Source organism: Miscanthus floridulus, chromosome 9 (genome assembly GCF_019320115.1).
Source record: "Miscanthus floridulus cultivar M001 chromosome 9, ASM1932011v1, whole genome shotgun sequence".
NCBI lineage: Eukaryota > Viridiplantae > Streptophyta > Magnoliopsida > Poales > Poaceae > Miscanthus > Miscanthus floridulus.
In genome coordinates, this window is record NC_089588.1 from 104,305,453 (window position 1) to 104,323,909 (window position 18,457).

The 18,457-nt window shown below is 48.3% G+C and overlaps 1 protein-coding gene across 2 annotated transcripts; it reads right to left on the minus strand.

The window, feature by feature from the left end:
- Nucleotides 1–7,762: 7,762 nt before the first annotated feature.
- On the minus strand, nucleotides 7,763–9,700 carry LOC136482510 (indole-2-monooxygenase-like). 2 transcript variants are annotated; one of them, XM_066479719.1, is made up of 3 exons: nucleotides 9,122–9,700; nucleotides 8,576–9,001; nucleotides 7,763–8,479 (listed from the first exon to the last, which is right to left on the minus strand). In XM_066479719.1, the coding sequence occupies exons 1-3, from the start codon at nucleotides 9,653–9,655 to the stop codon at nucleotides 7,853–7,855; spliced, it is 1,587 nt and encodes a 528-aa protein (XP_066335816.1). In that variant the 5' UTR covers nucleotides 9,656–9,700; the 3' UTR covers nucleotides 7,763–7,852. The 2 variants fall into 2 exon arrangements, with proteins under 2 accessions (XP_066335816.1, XP_066335815.1); XM_066479718.1 differs by having other exon boundaries at nucleotides 8,573–9,001.
- Nucleotides 9,701–18,457: the final 8,757 nt, after the last annotated feature.

The window sequence follows — 18,457 nt, forward strand, 5'->3', positions numbered from 1 at the left end:
CAAAAAAAACTGCAAGAGACTAGACTAGAGGAAGCTGCCTCTATAGCATGTTAATATTGAAGAAAAACAAATAAACTAACAAGATGTGCTGAATGAAGCTATGGAGAACCAGAATTTGCCACATTTTGGATTTCAGAACTTTGTTGTGTCCAATTATGCTAAAGTAAACTTGGTGGTGGAAGATTTTCAACTTGGTGGTCAGTTGGGATTGAAGCAGGGAGTGATAGGAGGAGGGAACCATCATATGGGTGTGGCTAGGAATGCACTTGACAATGTTGCAGGAGCTTTTGCACTAGGACCAATGTGATCGGTGAGGCCAATGTCATTATGGGTCATGGCGTTCCTATTTTGCTACCCTTTTTGCTACCCTTTTAACATTAGATGACAGATCCTCTTGATGCTGGACTGGTGTTGTCTAGGCTGAATGATCATAATGTCAATGTGATTTCCAATGAACTGGGAGCACTGCAGGATGCCGCTTTGGCACTATCTAGGATGGCTGTGCAAGGTAATGCCAAAGAACTGGGAGCGCTGCAGGATGCCCCTTTGGCACTGCTTGGATGATGACTAGATAATGCCAATGTAGGCATACAGAATACTGCTCAGAAAACTGGGTTGTTGGGATCCTCCGGTATACTCCGCCACAGTCATGGATCCTTGCTTGAGGGACCTGAATTCCTCCTGCTTCAATTCCACGAGTCCATCAGGGATATGATAAGACCAGAAATTGTCCTTGAATTCCTGCCAGGTGATAGCAGGAGCATTGTTGGGACGTCCATACTGGAAAGAATCCCACCAATCCTGAGCTGCTCCCTAGAGTTGACCAGAAGCATACAACACCTTCTCAAGCAAGATCGTTGCATTGTGCTATGTTAAGTTGCTTCTCTATAGCACGCAACCAATCATCTGCCTCCATAGGATCTGAGGCATGAGTGAACACCAGTGGACGACCCTTCATAAACTCTCCATGCTTCTCCTTGACCTGAACAGGCGGTGGTCCTCTTGCAGGTTCATTATCCAAGCGCTGCATCATAGCTTGCATCAACTGCGCTTGCATTCTCATTAATTGTTCCATGGTCACTGGTGGCGGTGGTGGTGGATTTATGAGAGCATCACGCCCACGACCATAGCCTCTACCTCTTCCTCCTCTTGCGGCCATCTGTTTTCCAACAAATGCGCAAATTTTAGAGATTTTCAAATTATAGAGAGCTTACAAAAGATAAGAAACAATGCTGAGAATTTTCTGGACAAGATTCCAAAAACAGCAGTTCAGTAAATCTATCATAACTTGAGTTTCAGAGATCCAACAGAGGTGTACCAGGAACGGTTGGAAAGCTTAGGAGATCAGCTACAACTTTTATTTAGATCACGTTTACAGATTCTGACACACACATGGTCAAAAATAGAGCTAAACCGAATCTGTTCTGGGTTCCAGTCTGCGCAGAAACCACAACTTGTGACAGCTAGATCTCACAAACCTGAACAGCTATTGACGTGATTCTAGAGACATTTGAAAGATACAGAAGTCTAGTTATCTCCACAAAAATTTCAGAATTTTTGACAGCCCAGATTTCGAGATACAACATAAAGATCACAGGCTGCTCTAGAAAACAGCACAGCAGAGTTAAGCTAAAGCAAACCATCTACATTAAGATCATCATCTAAACTCAAGGTTCCAATCTAAGGAAGTTGTTGACATGCCCACAAACTTCCAGCAAACAACCAAACTCCAAATCAACCAAGTTCACAATTAAATACATCTGATCACTAAAGTTCACAAAGACACAACAAGACTAGACATGATACTCGAACTAACAACGTAGTAATCTTAATCAAGGCACCTAACACCTATGGGGCGGTGTCAATCATGGTGAACGACCAGCGCTTCTTCTTGTAGATCGGTGGCTGCCCAAGTTGAGCACGTAGTTCATCAACTTGCTTCTGGAGGCGTCTCCTGGCCCTCTATGATGCACGTAGCTCTCCCTTGACTTCTTCATCCACCCCCTGCATGGCATGGACATGCTGCACTGTTGCTTCTAGAGTTGGGTCGCTCTCTAGTGGAGCCAAGATCTGCCAAACACCCTCATGATCATTGTGAGGAAGGAACCTGAAACGATCCTCCCTCGTGGCCTCAAAACGACGGCCATGGTAGTAGATGTAGGCGTCCTGCGCTGCATCTTCCATGCCATCCAAGGCATGGGCTCTCCTGGCAGTGGCACGGTGGACAGTCTCCACCTCATGTCCATTCTTTATATCATTCCATGCAGTAACCACCAGCTCTACCTTCCAAAAGGTTGCCTCCAAAGGATGCTGGTACTCTGCACAATGATAGCTGATGGAGGCGTGCAGATCGGGGTAGTAGTCGTCCAGCACATGGGTGAGGAGGGTGTGGTAGTAGGCCGTCTTTGGGGCTGGCTTGAAGTAGTACTTGCACTTCCAGCCTATCTCCTCATCCACCACAGGGACAACTGGGGATGGCGCAGGTGTAGGTGAAGTAGCTGATGACTCCTCAGGTATAGCTACAACAGGATAGACCGGTGCAACAGCTGGAGTAGGAGCAGGTGCAGGTGTCGGGGTAGCCATCTCCTCATCGTCGGAGATGATCACAATCTCCTTCTCCGCCTATGGAGCACGTGGGGTGAACAAGGCACGGTAGGCAGCAGTGCTGAGGCGGGCAGTCTTCGGGTTATGAGACATCTATAGATTTAAAGTGAGATAGAATTAGAATCAACAATTTTATATAATAGATTAAGGTATGAAAAACATAAATGTTTTAATAAAATAACAAGAATAAGACAGTAAGTAAGAAACCAGAGGAGCAAAGATGCTAATACGACCGTTTCTAACTAGGCTTGCGTCCTACAGTCAACCTGGCTCTGATACCAATTTGTCACACCCAATTTTAAGGATAAAATTGAATGCACTAACTCATGTATGCCCAGGGATCAATCACACATACAAGCTGACAAATTATAAAAGAGTATCATCACAGTATATCTTACATCACGATAATAACATAACTTAGTCTTATACATCACAGCGGAAAATGAAAGATAACTCTCTCTCGTGGAACACCATCATAGGGAAGGTCAACTGGTTGCCCACAAGCCTAATAATCCTCAGGAAACTCCTCATACACGTTGTCATCTGTAACCCATCCAGGATTTTTATCCAAATAAAGAAAATAAACAAGCGTAAGTACTTCCCATACTTAACAAGATAACATGGGGATTCATGAGGCTCAAAAAGGATGACACTGGTTTACTGCTGTTAGCACTTTTAGTAAGTCAAGATTTTATCATCAGTGATTGTCAAGTTGTGCTTAAGCTCCCTTTTAAATCCACTTAATTAGATATCAGCATCATTTGGATCATATCATCATAAACCATCATAAATGAACAACATCGAGTAACCAATTATTCTGTGAGTTTTCTGGGCCGCTCGTGACCGTGAACACGGCTGTTATAACAGTTTGTTACCCTCTGCAGAGGTGGTGCACATTCACCGCGAGTCGTGATTCCCATATGCCCGGGTTAATTACTCCCATGTCACTGCCAAGGTGAGCGGGCATGGTACACTATGAAGCCATTTCATAGGTTTCTCTAACAAGTTAGGGCCGCTAGGTTTCCTCGGCAGGTAGATGTAGGAACCCCCTTTCCTATGGCACATATCCATCGTGGCTATACACATAGGAACAGAGGCAGTCCTATACCCAACGTGGCAAGCCCCTCTTACGCCATAAAGGTAACCTCTAACAAGCTCTTGCTTTCTCGACTCTAATATTTTCGTTTGGAGTTTTCCAAGATCATTTTCTTCTGCTGAAAATCCCTCATTTGTGTTCAGCGTCCATCAACATATCTCTACAAACTTCTCGTGAAATTTTCTAATTTTTTTCTGGTTTTTTTAATACAAAGAAATTATCGCGGAAATAATTAATTCTAATCCTAAACTATCTGATCTCAAAATCCTTTGGCTCTTTCTCAAATCGGTCTCCTGCTGATACTGGAGTCCTCGCACTTTGCTTTGACGTGGTGGCACAATCTGAAGATGCAAGCAACTAGGCCATATCCTTTATTCTTATAGCAGATAGACGTCAGCCTGAATGCCTGATGCTAGCTTTTGTTCTGTTGCTACCAAAGAGGAACCGAACTATATTTCCTCCTTAACTAAACACCGCACGCGCCAGGACTCCTGGACTCAATATCCATCTTTGTCGTTTACCGCGTGCATGTCCATAAATAGCAGACTCAGCCTATCGTATCATTTTCCAAACCTATGGTAACAAACCAATCCATCACGATGCACGACCGCCGCCGCCGACTCCGCACCGCCCACGCCTCCTCCCTTGCCTTGCGCCCCAAGCTGCTCCTGGCCATAAATACCGAGCGCCCAGCCGCGTGCCGCAATCTAGCGCCGCCTCCGAGCCGGGAGTCCGCCGCTGCCTCCATACTCCGCCCTCCAGCACCGCAGTCTCCTTCGCCGAGCCGCCAAAGCCGCTAACGCCAGCGTCCGCCGTCCATGCCCGAGCTCGCGCTGCTGCCCAGTTGAATCTCGCCGAGGAGCCGAGCTTGTCCATCGAAGCCGTCGCGGCATCTTGCTGTTTCTCCGTCAACTCGAGCTAGCCGACGAGCTTTACCCTGTGGAAGTCGCTGCTGCTCTGCCAAGCCCGGTGCCGCCTCCGGTCCATCCCCGTTCAGTGTTCAGGTGAGCTCGCCGTCGCTCTCTCAGTATCCCTGCTCTCATTCTGGTCAACCGGGGCCCTAGCCTTTTCTCTAGCTGTTCTGGAGAGCTCTGGACGCTGCTGTGTCGAAGCACCGGCCATGGCACCACCGGCGTGAGCCTGCATATGCGTTAAGCTGTGCTGATCTGCTAGTTAGCTTGATGACCTCATCTTCCACGTCATGCTTTATTGTGGCCGTTTTTCTTTACAAAAATAAACCTTGAAATACAATAGGAATACGTAATCATCCTTAGCCGTCCGTTTTTAGATCAATGGTCCAGATTAGAACTTACCCCTTCGCTGTTCTTTTTGCTAAAGAGTCCCTCTGTTTTTGATAAATAAACCCACAGTCCAAAACATGTTTTCAGATTTGGTTTTCTTCATTTGAAAGCGTATTTCGTTTCGGTTAAGTCTAAAATACGTTTTCAGTTAATTACAGATTTGCCACTGATTTTGTTTTAGCCATAACTTCTCCGTTTTAACTCCGATTTGATCCGTTCAACTTGCGTTAGGTTCGTAATTTTATAATCTACGTGTTGATACTACTGTTCAGTATGTTTTTAACTTTTAAAATTCGTGATTAGATTTAATCTAATATTTGACTAAAAGAAATCTTGTTTAAATCATATCTTCTGCGTCTTAGATCCGTTTTAGTCCATTCAAGTTGCGTTAGATTCATAGCGTCAAGATCTACGCGTTAGTAATAATGTTTATCATGTCACTAATACTAGAATTTCATGATTTGAATCATATCTTAAATAACAATTATGCAACTGGATTTTATAAATAGAATATGATTTGTTTCACTTTAGTTTTATAACTCAAACCTAAATTTGATTTAATCCAATTTATATAAGCATTTATATAGTTAATGAATCCTATAGTTTTCTTTTTCGTGTGTAAAGTAAATCTTTTGGTAGTTGTATCTTTTCAACCGTAGTTCCGATTAGCGTGTTTTCGCGTCTGTGTGTACGTAGCGAGACGTAGATTCGTTTTACAAACTTTTCATCTTAATTTGATGTTTGGTGTATTGTTCTAATTTAGATCTATTGTTTGCTTCGTGTATGATTGTATGGATGCTTGTGTGGTGCTATATGATCATGTCCAGTCGGTGAGGTATACGTGGTGATCAAGAAGAAGAAGAACGTTGAAGATTAAAGCTTACCGAAGGATCGATGTTTTAAGGCAAGTATAGCATGGGATCTTCCTTGTTGTCCTATATACCTTTAATCATTTAATTCATACTGCATGTGTCAACCTTGGCAACCATAGTAATTTTCATAGCTATTTGATATCCTGGATTTCTTGATACCTTTGGGGTATTGCATTGGGTAGTATGATGCTAGTGCTCAACTACAACCATGATCTTGTAACTTGACTAATGGTATATGCAATAAACATTAAAAGATGCTTTTTAGCAACATGGAACAAGGGGGCTAGAGCATTGGGCTGTTTTTATGGTGCTCTAGATTCCTCTCCCTAAGGACTTATCTGTAAGTGATCATCCGGGACTTACAGTACAGCTGTGAGGGCTACATGGCTCTGGCTTTAGCTCAGTATGAGAACCTTTTCTAGCTTGTTAGTGGTTACCTTTATGGCGCAAGAGGGGTGTGTTCCGGGTTGAATATAGTGCGGCCTCTGTCCGTCAGTGTATAGGCTGCGCGTCATTGTGCCTGCCGGAAGGGGAGCTCTACATTCGCAGGCCACAGAAACCTAGCGGCCCTAACTTGTTAGACGAACCTTTGAAAGGTTTCATAGTGAACCCTGCCGACCTTCCTTGGTAGTGGGTCAAGAGGCTGATCACCTCGGGTGAAAGGGTAAATCACAACTCATAGTGAAAGTGTACAACCTCTGCAGAGTGTAAAACTGGTATATCAGCCGTGCTCACGGTCACGAGCGGCCTTGGAACCCTTACGGAATAGATGATGGACACTAATGATATGGATGATAAAGATGCTCACTAATGGTTAATTGTTTATGCTATTCATTATTCATGTTTACCTGATCATGTGTTTATATGGGCTTCTGATAAACTTGTTGCTACTCCTTTGCTAAAATCATGACTCACTAAAAGCTAATCATAGTTAACCAGTGTCAGCCTTTTGAGCCTCGTGAACCCCATGTTATATTTGTTGAGTATGACATGTACTTACGCTTGCTTTATTTTACACATATTTGGAAAAATCCCGGATGGGTACCAGATTGCTAGAGTTTGGAGGAATTAGGCTTGTGATCAACCAGTCAGTTGTCCCTGTGGTATTGGAGTCTTCGCTTGAAGATCGGAGTTGTCTTTACGCTGTCTATACTCTGAGGTTATATTCTTTATACTAATACGTTATGTATTTAAGCATTGTCTATTGATATTACCTTTATTTGTAGCTATATGTGAGATTTGACTTCCTGGGCTCACATATGGTGTGTATCTGGTTTTGTTCTTAAAACTGGGTGCGACAGATGTTCAAGTGGCATACATGTGATGTTCTTTCATGTATTTTAGGATGTCCACGTAGTATAAATAGGATGTTTCATGATTATCTTTAAGTATTTACATATTACTCATGAGATGTTGTACGGTATATTTTATGTTGTCAAATAGTTCCGCTGTGATGTTCTTTTTTAATTTTCTCTACTATATGGCTTTTTTATTTTTTCTTGGTTTTCCTTATGCTTTGTATTATTTTTTATTGATGTTTTCTATTTATGTTATTTATGTATCTTTGATTATTCACATAGTATCTGTGAGGTACTCTACGCGTATATTTTAGGTGTTCGAGTAGTATTCATGTGATGTCTTATGTGCCTTTTTCCTTTGTCTTACTTATGTTTTCCCTTATGTTTTATTCTATCTTTTATTTATTTTGTCTTTCTATTTAAGTTTGGACATAAGCATTTCTTGTATTGTGTGAAGAAGTTTTTGCTCTCATATTCATCCTCTTATTGTTCTAGTCCTTTGTTAGTAAATTTCCGGTCACAAATATGAAAACAGTTTGTTGCATGGTGTAAGGATGCAATGCATGCTTTTTTTATTTAGTATTAGTGATTTAACAAGTACAAAACCCAAAAGTATTATGATACAATTATGATAGGTAGTGCACAATCTATTGCATACATAAAGGACTCTAGACTAATGCATTAATTTTGTGGAACTATAGGGACAAGGAGGAGTTTCTCCTTACGACACACTGTCACCCCAAATGATTCAGTCATATCGATACCTTTCTTTGCTAATTCCACAGGTAGCTCCCAATTGAAGTGGTAGATAAGGTTTGCAAGCATCACTTCAATAGTGGAAGTTGCAAAGTGGGTTCCTGGACACATCCTTCGCCCTGCCCCAAATGGTAAGTATTGGAAATTGTTTCCCTTATTGTCCATAGCTGTGGCGCTACCGCCTTCGATGAACCGCTCAGGCATGAACTTGTCCGCTTTCTCCCAATAGCTAGGATCCCTTGCAAGAGCCCAGCTATTAACAATGGCACGTGTTCCCGAAGGTATCGTGTACCCTTCTATGTTGCAATCGGCCATGGATAGGTGGGGCACAAGGAGCGGTGCTGGCATATGGAGTCGGAGTGTCTCTTTGATGACTGCCTTCAGGTAGGCTAAACTATTAAGGTCGTCTTCCGTAACTATCTCTTTTCCCTTGGCTATAGTGCTTCTCACCTCGTCTTGTAGCTTGTTCAGGAGGCAGGGGTTTTGCATGAGCTGAGCCATCGCACATTCCAGCACTATGAATGCTGTATCTGTGCCAGCTTCAAACATGACCTACTTGCATATGGAAACATATATATAAGAATAAGTATATATTTTTATATACATGTAGGCGGTAGTTGTGGGTGAGGTGACGTCATCATATACCACCAGTTGTGCCTTAATATGATCTCTAGTGAGGTTGTACTCTTCTTGAAGGGAGAGCAAGACATCGATGAAGTCACTCTCCTCCCCGTCACGTTCTGGTGCTGGCTTGCTTGCATGGTCATCGATGAGTGTATTGAGCAAGTTGTCCCACATCTTGTTCACCTTTTGTGCCTTCGCACATACAATCCTCTTGATGATGTCCAGCTTCACCAGCATCGGGAAGTAGTCCTCTAGGTTGAAACCCCCTATGAGCGACGAGTTCGCCTCAACGAGCTCCCGGAAACGTTTATTCCGGCCTTCCTCCCTGAAGAACTTGCCACACACTGCGTGGCAAACGATATCGTTGGCAAAGGAGATGAGCAGTTCGCTTAGGTCAATAGCGGTGCCTGCGGTGGCCGCCTCGCGGATCTTAGCCACCACCAACCTCACCTGTTGTGAATATTTTTCAGGCAATCAACTTCATCTATTGAACAATATATATATATATATATATATATATATATATATATATATATATATATATATATATCATGGTTAATTGGTTATTACCTCATGCTCGCGTGCATGGCGGTAGGACCGGACCTTCTTGTTGGTGAGGAGGTGTGTGGTGACGATCTTCTTGACCTGGCGCCAATGCTCGCCGTAGGGCGAGAAGACGACATCCGTGGAGCCGTAGAAGAGGATGTCGGTGACGGGGGAGTAGGCCCTGGACGCGAAGATGTGGTCTTGCGTGCGCAGCACGGCCTGGGCGGCGCTCGGCGAGGAGACGATGAGCGTGGGGACGGCACCGAGGTGGAGGAGCATGAGCCCATCGCGGCCATGCTTGGCGGAGAGGTCACGGAGGGAGACGTGCGGTAGGGTGCCGACAAGGTGCAGGTGGCCAATGATGGGGAGCCTGCTTGGAGGCGAAGGCAGCCTGCTCAGCAGCTGCTCTCTGGCACTTGCTGTGGCCGTCGTTCCAAAGCGGCGGCACACGAGGAGGACGAGAAGAGGACAGACGAGAAGGACAGAGGGCACTAGGGCCACCTGTGGTGGAGACTTCGCCTGCAGCAGCTCCTCGTGGTGGCCATGAGCGTGAGCCATCACTGCAGCGACAGCGTAGTGGGCGCAGAGCTTCCCTTGGCTGCAGCGTAGTTCAGTTTACTGATGATACTGAATTGAATGATGATAGCTGGGCTTGTTTACCCAGGGGGGGCTTTTTTATAGAGAGATCGCCAGATACCTGGTGATTGCACCAAGAATTAAGCATCTTTCTTCTCCATAGTTTATTCAGAAAAAGCTGCAGACAGACGTAGAGGGCCACGACCATGAAATACTATTTTTATTACAAATATAAACATCACAGTGACTCTTAACTGCTTTGGACGATGAGTCTACGACCTTGTGAGCGAGAGCGCCCCCCCCCCCCTCACCGCCGGCCGGCGCCCGCTTCGGCGCCGCCGGCCACCAGCCCAAGCCCAAAACCAAACCCCCCGACCCCGCCTGATACCTCTCCCACAGTGACCTAGCTGGGCGCCACCTTGCCCGCTCAGGGTTGCCCGTTCGGGTTGGATGGATCTGGGCATGCTGAGGTCGGGTCCGCGGCCGCGGTCGCTGTCTCGTAGGACGAGCTCGCGGGAGAGGAGGCTGCAGTGGAGCAGCTCGACTGGGGCTCAAGGTTTTAAATAGCCGGCTATGTTATTTAGCTTTTTGTGTCCGAAAACAGGCTATAGCCGGTTATAGCGGCAGCTAAGGGCTAACTTGTACGTAAAAAAACATTAGCTAAATCCTTCTCAAGCAGCTATAGCCGGAGATAGCGGAGGCTAGCTAGAAATTTAAAACCTTGCTGGGGCTCCATAGACGACGAGGATGGTGCCTTCGGTCAAATCGGTGCCCTGCAGCTACGATTGAAGTCACGGAGCCGGTGTTCCCAGGCCTTCAGGGCGGGGCATCGGGTTCCTGGCCAGGCATGGGGAGCGTCTTTAGTCTTTAGTCCGCTGGATTAGAGCGAAATGAAGCGACTTACTTCAGCAGAGGCGGGTGGCGGCACTACCGCTAAAGTGGGAAAGAGCAATGACGGAGATCCGGTGTGTCCAGAGGTGCGGGCGGAGCGTGGTGTCTCGTCCGCGGACGCTGATGGAGACGCGTCGACCACCACGGCCTTTACTATGGCTGCTGCTACCGGCGCACCAGCAGGCGCGTCCGCCGGCTGCTGATGGGGACGGGTAGAGCGCGGCGACATCTATTGCGGCAGCTACTGAGGGCACGCCACCGGGCTTCCAGGGCACGCGACTGTCCGGCGGGCATCAGGTTAACCATTTCCGTCCTCACTCTCACGCGCCGGCCTCTGCGTTGTATCGTCCCGAGGCGCCGAACGCTCCCATTCGGGCCTCGGCGGTCAGGATGACTTGTTGCGACGCCGCCCGTACTCCTCCTCGCCCGGCGTCTGCTCGACCATATGCGCAACCAAAATGGCAAGCAGGGACTTCGAGATTCCAGAGGAGTGGGCGCTCCTTCCCGTCTTCGTCCTCGGCCTTCAATGGCACGATGCTTATCCGGGGCAGGCCGGGGCCACCGGCGGGCTATAAGAACACGTTCGCTGGAAGGTGCTTCAGGTGTCTTGGTAGCGACCACAAGTTAGCGAACTGCCGTGACCCACTCCGTTGCTTAGCTTGCTGGCGTTTCGGCCATCTTCCCGCAACTGTCCGGAGAAGAAAGAAGCGGCTAAACGTCCTAATATCCAATCCAGACTCCGTTTACCTAAGCCTAGCATCCACTCTAGGATTTCCTTCACTGAGGAACAACCTCCTTCCATCCACAGCCGTCTCGTCTTCCCGCCAATCAACGAAGCCGGTGCTGCTGAGGGGGGGGGGTCAGGCCGCGTAGATTGGTGGGGAGGGAGACATGGCCTACTTTCCTGGGATGGCGGAAAACCTCCCGGAGGAGGGTGCTGCTGTGGTGATCTCGTTTGCCACCATGGCCAACGAGGTCGACAAGTTTCGTTCCAGGGCGATCCTGCTGGTCGCCCGCCGGGCCGACATCAAGTACCTCAACATCAGCATGGGCGAGGTGGCTCTGGCCTCCAGTAGCAGGATCCGCATCCCGAGCTACGAGGCCAGGGTCACACGCCACCGTCCGGAGCACGTCATGGTCCTCTTCGACTACCCGCCGCAGCGTGACATGGCGGTTCAGGCAGGCATCCTGCGTGTCCGCGGGATCCACTTCGACATCCTGCCATGGACCGAGACGCAGCACGGGAGGTGGTACCGTGTGTGGGTCGCCACCGAGAACCTGCTGATTCATGCCTGGAACCCCCAGGTCGCCCGGTGCGTGCTGGGAGACGACTGCCTCTTCTCGACAAGATCGAGTACGCCACATTCAGGCAGGACGCCACTGACATCTTCTTCTGCTGGGCCTGGATGTGGAACCCGGACTTCCTCCGCCGCACCAAGCGGTTGACCATCTTTCCGACGGGGCAGGGGCGCAGGGCAGTCCCCCGATCTGGGTGGCCTGCTGCAGTAGAACAGGGAGGTGGCCCCTCCTCCTAGGGGGCAATCTCACAACCACATCATCCACCTAGACCGGATTGAAGACTGGAGTCCCCCGCGTGATCGCACGCCGAGCTCGGCCCAGAGCGGGCACCCATCCTCTGGGTCGTCTGAATCGGAGGAGTACCCCTAGATCTTTGATTTCGAGGACTGGGTGCCGGGGGTCATCGACGGCCACCGTCCGAGAGCCCGCGCACAGCCATGCCATGCTCTGCAGCTGCAGGAGCACCGGCGGCGCCACCCTGACCAGGATGACGACGACGGTCACGGCCCCTGGGTGCCGTCCCGGGGGATTCTGGAGCGCGGGCGGCAGGCCTTCGACATTCTACGTCGGGTCGGAGGAAGCGCCAGTGCTGGTGGCAGCAGGGAGCGCACTCGCTCCCCATCGGCGTATAGGCGCAGGGACGCTGGTGATCAGGAGGTGCCTATGGACGGGGATCGCGGCAGAGGCGCTGTGCGGGGTGTTCGGGGCTCGCCTAGAGCTCGGGACCCCCCGCGCAGGGAGGACGCGGACTGGGAGCGTCGCCGCTCGCGGTCACCTCTCAGAGTAGCCGGACAGGAGAGGTGCAATGGCAATGACGGCGAGACGGAGGCAGCCCCGGTGATCGATGACCTGGGCTCGGCTCTGCTCTCGGGTCTGCATGTCGTGGGTGGTGCGCCATCCCCGCCAGTGCTGCACCCGGACCCAATGATGGAGTTTTACAAGGGACTATGCAGCGATGACATTGGTGGAGTCGTGGCGGACAACCATGGGCTGGGATCCCATGCTCGGTGAGGCCTCGGCAATGTGCCACAAGATGGTGTGCAGGCCCCTGTCCTTCTCCCTGCCGCCATTCCCACCAGAGGAGACCCCCGGCTCGCCTGACAACCCTGACTACACCCCGGTTTCCACCCTCTAGGGCAAGGTGGCTGATCTGAATGAGGAGGCGACCGTGCTTGGCTATAACAATGTAGTGCACTTCGGTCCTGGAGTGCAGTTATCTCAGGAGATTGGGGGTCAGCTGAGGGAGACGGCAATCACTAAGCAGGTGGCAGACATGATGCTTGAGGAGCGTAGGAACAGCATTGTAGAGAGCATCTTTGTAGAGGAGCGTAGGAACTACACCCCGCTTGACTGGGCGCTCCTCCACCCCGTGCGCCGCCCTCCGGCCCCTCCCTCACCTCCGCTCTTCACCCCTGTGCTGCCGAGGTGGCCGCTCACGTGGGCGCGGTCGCCTCCGAGCTCCCAGCGACTTGCCGTCATCTCCCCGACGGGCAGCGCACCGGGAAGTCCGTGCGCGTTCCCCCACAGGCCACACCTAGCCGGACGGCCCAATGGCCCATCTGGCCTTCCCACTCCCAAATCCCCAATTCCCCACTCCCCAAACCCATCAGGCTGCCGTAGGGGTAGGGTAGCCAGCAGCTGACCGTTCGACGGACGGGGAATCGCGCCGCGGCGCCGGCGCCCCCCTCCCCCTGGTAGCTGCGGAGCCAGAGCTGCTCGCTCGGCGCGACCCGAGCCGCAGGAGCTGGCGAGCCCGACTGCTCCAGTTCTCTGCTCCGAAGTTCAACTGTCCGACCTTGATTTAATTTCTTCGTCCAGAGGTAATCAAAATTCAAATCCCTTTTGCCTTTGCTATGTTCTGTCAAATCCAGAGGTGAACTTTTTATGTTGTTCATCAAAATATTTTCTTGCCATGGGCATACCCTACTCTAAAATCCTGGGTCCGCCACTGGCTCCTCGTCATTTGTTTGTATTGTCGATTGTCTAATAGTGGCAATGGTTAACATGACATGTTTGAATGAAATCCTTGTCAAATACAAAATAGTTACTGAAAATCAAATCAAGCTTAGATATTGTTTTCCAAAATATCTGATTTCTTTGGGTGTTCTCATTGAACCAGCATCAGCATGTGTGTCATTTTCTTGTTTCTATAGGTTAGGTGCCAATTTTAGACTCTTTGTTCTTATACACAAACACCCTGCAGGTTAAGGATGTTATGAAGAAACAGAATGAACTTCCTCTGTGCTAGGAAGGAGATTTGATAATGGACCAACTCACGGAGCTCACCAGTAAAGGTTGTGGTTGTCTGCTTGTGGATAATGAAGAGCATCATTTGTTTAGGACCTTCACTGATGGTGATCTCCGGTAGGCACTGAAGGTAAGTGGGCTAGGTTTGTGGAACATGTCAAATCAACTTGGAGAGATGTGCAGAAATCAGGTTTTACAGTTGATTCAGTGACATTGACTGTAGCTCTCTATGCTGCATCAGATACAGGGACCTTCAGATTGGTAAAACAAGCCATGGTTATCTTATAAGGCATGACATTCAGCCTGTTTGCTTGTTGGTTTTGAGCCAGGGTTTATCAGTCAGCCAACAGTGTTTTCCTCTCACAACAAACTAGCACCAGCCGGGCTTATCAGCCCAGAAACCAACCAGCGAACAGGCCGATTGAGGATGAGGGCTTGGAGGGCTATCTGATTGACATGTATGCCAACTTCAGCTGTATAGAGAGAGTGTTTGACGACTATAGCTTTTGAGGCTCCCGTTTCACTTTTTGTTATATACTCTTAGTACATTGAGTTTTTAAAATTTTGAGGCTCCCGTAGCGACACACGGCCCCTTCACCCCCCATCCGTGGTGAAGCCCGACTCCTCGCCTCCCCGATCCCATGCCCACTCCATCGACTCCCCAAGGCGTAGACTGCTCCCACGGTCCTACCACTCCCTGCTCTCCCCCGTCGGGCGTCACCCTTGCCCCGCGCCTCTTGCCGCTCGCTGCCGCCGGCTCAACCTCGCGCCCCTCCTTCCCCGCCTCCGCCCTCCGCCGCTGCCATGGCCCGCATGCCCTTCGGCCAGTTCCCACCGGCTGTGCCCGGCCGAGCCGCCACCGCCCACCCCCACGGCTGGTGGCCGATTGGGCTGCTCGCGCGCGGCATGGTCCAGTGCGGGCGGCGCGCGCGGAGCAGGCTCGAGCAGCAGCGCGCGCGGAGCAGGGCCTACGAGCGGCGCGCACGGAGCTTATTCGCGGGGATGCACCAGGAATGGCCCCGAGCAGGCGTGCGAGGCCGCGCCGGAGCAGTCGCGCGGTGCCGGCCAAGAACAGTGACTAGCAATGCTTTTCCCTTTTCCTTTTTATTTTCCAGAATTGTTTAAATGCTTTTCAAAAGGGATTTGAAAACCTTTTCTCAAGCAATAAAATCCAGACAAATATAAATCCAATATGCACCAGCATGTATGCAGCAACATGTTCTTAGACCTAAGATAAATTTTAATTTCACAAAAAGAATTATTTTGCCTATGTTAAATGCTCACACAAGGCTAATAAATCAAATTCAACTATTTTAAAGTGATGCAAATTTTGGGTGTTACATCTATGATTCATATAGATTTTCTGTCCTTGCATCACTAGTGGAATAATATACTCAAGGGCAGTCCCGAATTTAATTGATAATAAAGCATACACAAAGCTAGTGAGTTTCATTCACTTGCCATCTTCCCTGCTTCTATCTGTCCCAGGTCTTCCCCTACCTCTGTAACATAATGGTGCTAGATACATGTTTTATTAGGACTGTTCTAGTGTTTCAGACAACACTACAAGACTGTTTTAGCATTTCAAACTACACTGCACAAAGTGCACGTAAGCTTTAGTGTTTTAGTGCTCTATTTGTATCTGAACTGCAATTGGAAGATTCTACTTACACTTGCTGTGAGTATAATCTCATGGCTACATCCATGACATATGATGATCTCATGAATGGTTCTATATATCTTGTTTTGATTGTAGTGAGGGACCGGACATGTGCAGTAGCTGCTGCATTGCCATCACAGGGCCTGTTAGGATAGTTACTTGACTTCTATTTCTTACATATGTAGTACTGCAGCTTCGCTCTTCTGAGTTTATTCTGCAAGACAACTAGAATGTAGCTTAAGATTGATTTGTTGAACATTGTACTATCTGATCTATGTACAATGTTAAGATATGGTTATATGTACCAAGACTACTGAGTGTAACATTTACCGCTTGTGTGGATGCATGATTAAATGATGAGTATTTGATTATATGTACCAAGACTACCTAGTGTGACATATAGGATGCATGATTAAATGAGTTATGAATCACTGATTTGAATGGTTAAATGATGGTTTATGGAGCCCTGACGGTTGGCAACCGACAGGGAAGATCCTACGTTCTCCTGACGGGTTGTAGCCGACGGGAAAGATTTAGATTTTCCCTGACGGTTTCGAGACGATAGGAAAGATTTGGATTTTGCTTGATGGTAGGTGACCAACGGGGAAAGTTTCCGTGACGGTAGATGAAAAACTGACACCGAAGATCTTCCATGACAGCTCTAACCGTCAGGAATCAATCGCTGATGGATTTCCGTCAGGGAAAGTGGACTTTCCCTGTCAGTTCATTCTTGACGGCTTATCCCTGACGGTTACCGTCACGGATCACTTTCTCTGACGGTATTAGCCACTTTCCCTGACGGTGTCGGCCGTCAGGAAAGAAATTTCCTGGGGAATTAGATCTTAAATCATGATGTGTGCCATCTTTTGCCCTTCTAGCTGCTGTGTTTTGATGCCAATGAAACTAGAGTAAGCTCCAGGCCTTTATTGTAATATAAATGAGTCTTGCTATTAGGGGTGAAAACGGTACAAATATTTCCAATCGTATTCGAGACCGAATCCGTTTAGAGTTCAGATCTGTCCATATTCGAGTCTAGATATTCAACATCCGATACCGTATCCGTATCCGAATAATCAAATCGCATATTTATGATATCGATATCCAATCGTATCCTATCCGTCATGGTTGTCATGGTTGACAAGTATGTATTCATGGGTAATACTGGACCAGCCACATGATGTGTTGATCGGTGACGCTTGTTGGAAACGTGACGTGGTAGGAGTAAGGAGAGTGAGAAAAAAATAATGTTATTCTATTCTATATGGCAAGGTCATAGCTCTCTGGTTGGTCTTTGCTATGAATTGGTATATAATGACCGCCTCCATAATGCTCCTATTCTGACAATGTGGCTACCCTAAGAACAAGCTAGAAGCATGGACGATTTGGATGCAGCCGGCAGTGTATGCACAATATTGACTGAGCTGCCGCTTGGCGACCAGTAGTGCGGACAGGACACGGGAAAGATGTGCACACATGGCCCGGGTGGATGAGATTATAGCGGAACTCATATGATTAGGCTGTCTGGACGGCTTTAATCTCCAGACGCAACGTGGCAGCCTATCAACCTCACATCCCTCTATTCATGGAACGTACAAGCTTCTCTCCTAAATATCCATATTACTCATCCACTTTTCTCTCTTGTTCACCTGGCATCGCTCACTCCTACGTCCTACTCATCGCCCGGCGCTGGCCACCCTCTCCACCGTGCCCTTTTTCCCACTCGTCTGGCAATAGGACAGTAACCGTGGTGAGCCGTCCCTAGTGGCCCTCTACCCAGCCAGAGCCACGCTACCTCCGTGCCCCCCTTGCCTCCCTCGATCCATCTCTTGAACGCGTTCACCAGGGTACATGGATATCTGCCGGCACATCGCTGCCACTAGTGTCGCCTGTGGCATGCTGGTCTTATACGCAACCGGCCCTACACCGAGCCTCCATTCGTCCAAGCAAGAAGTAGATGTTGTGCTTGAAAGCGAATGTTGCAAGAGTATGTTTCGAGTATTTCAGATGTTTCTGAGGTATGTTGCAATTGTTTCATGTGGATGTTGCAAAAATAGATCGGGATGTTTCATATGTTGCAGTGGTTGTACACGTATGTTGCAAGCGTCTATTCCAAATATTTCATCTGTTTTTCAAACTATGTTACAAGTGAGTTTATCTGGATGTTGCAAATGTTTCACACATATGTTGTAAGTGTTTTATATGGACGCTACATATGTTTTTCAATGGCTTTTCAAGTGTTTTTGCAAGTGTTTCAAACACATGTTTTGAGTGTTTCATCTGTCTTCACATGTATGTTACAAATGTTTCATCTGGATGTTATAAAAACAAATAGGGTGTTGCTGTTGGGGACCCACCTGCCGCAGCAAGCGTCCAAGCGGGGAAATAGAGGGGGTGTGAGCGGTCTCCATGTGGGGTCAGGAGGCGCGAGCGATGTTCGGACGGCGCGGGCCCCCATGTGGGCATGCAAAACAGAGTGCAGATGCGGGTGTCTGGACGCGCGCATCTATCCGGACGTTCGGGCGCTAGCACTGCCGAGATTGTAGCGACTAACTAGGTATGGGCTGGGTATGTGCTGCGGATGGGTAGGTACAGATCCTTATGGGATATAGGTGAAAAGTTATTAATAAAAAATGTTAATTTTCTAAGATTCACACAAAAAATAGATTTTTTGATTTAGCTTGATATAC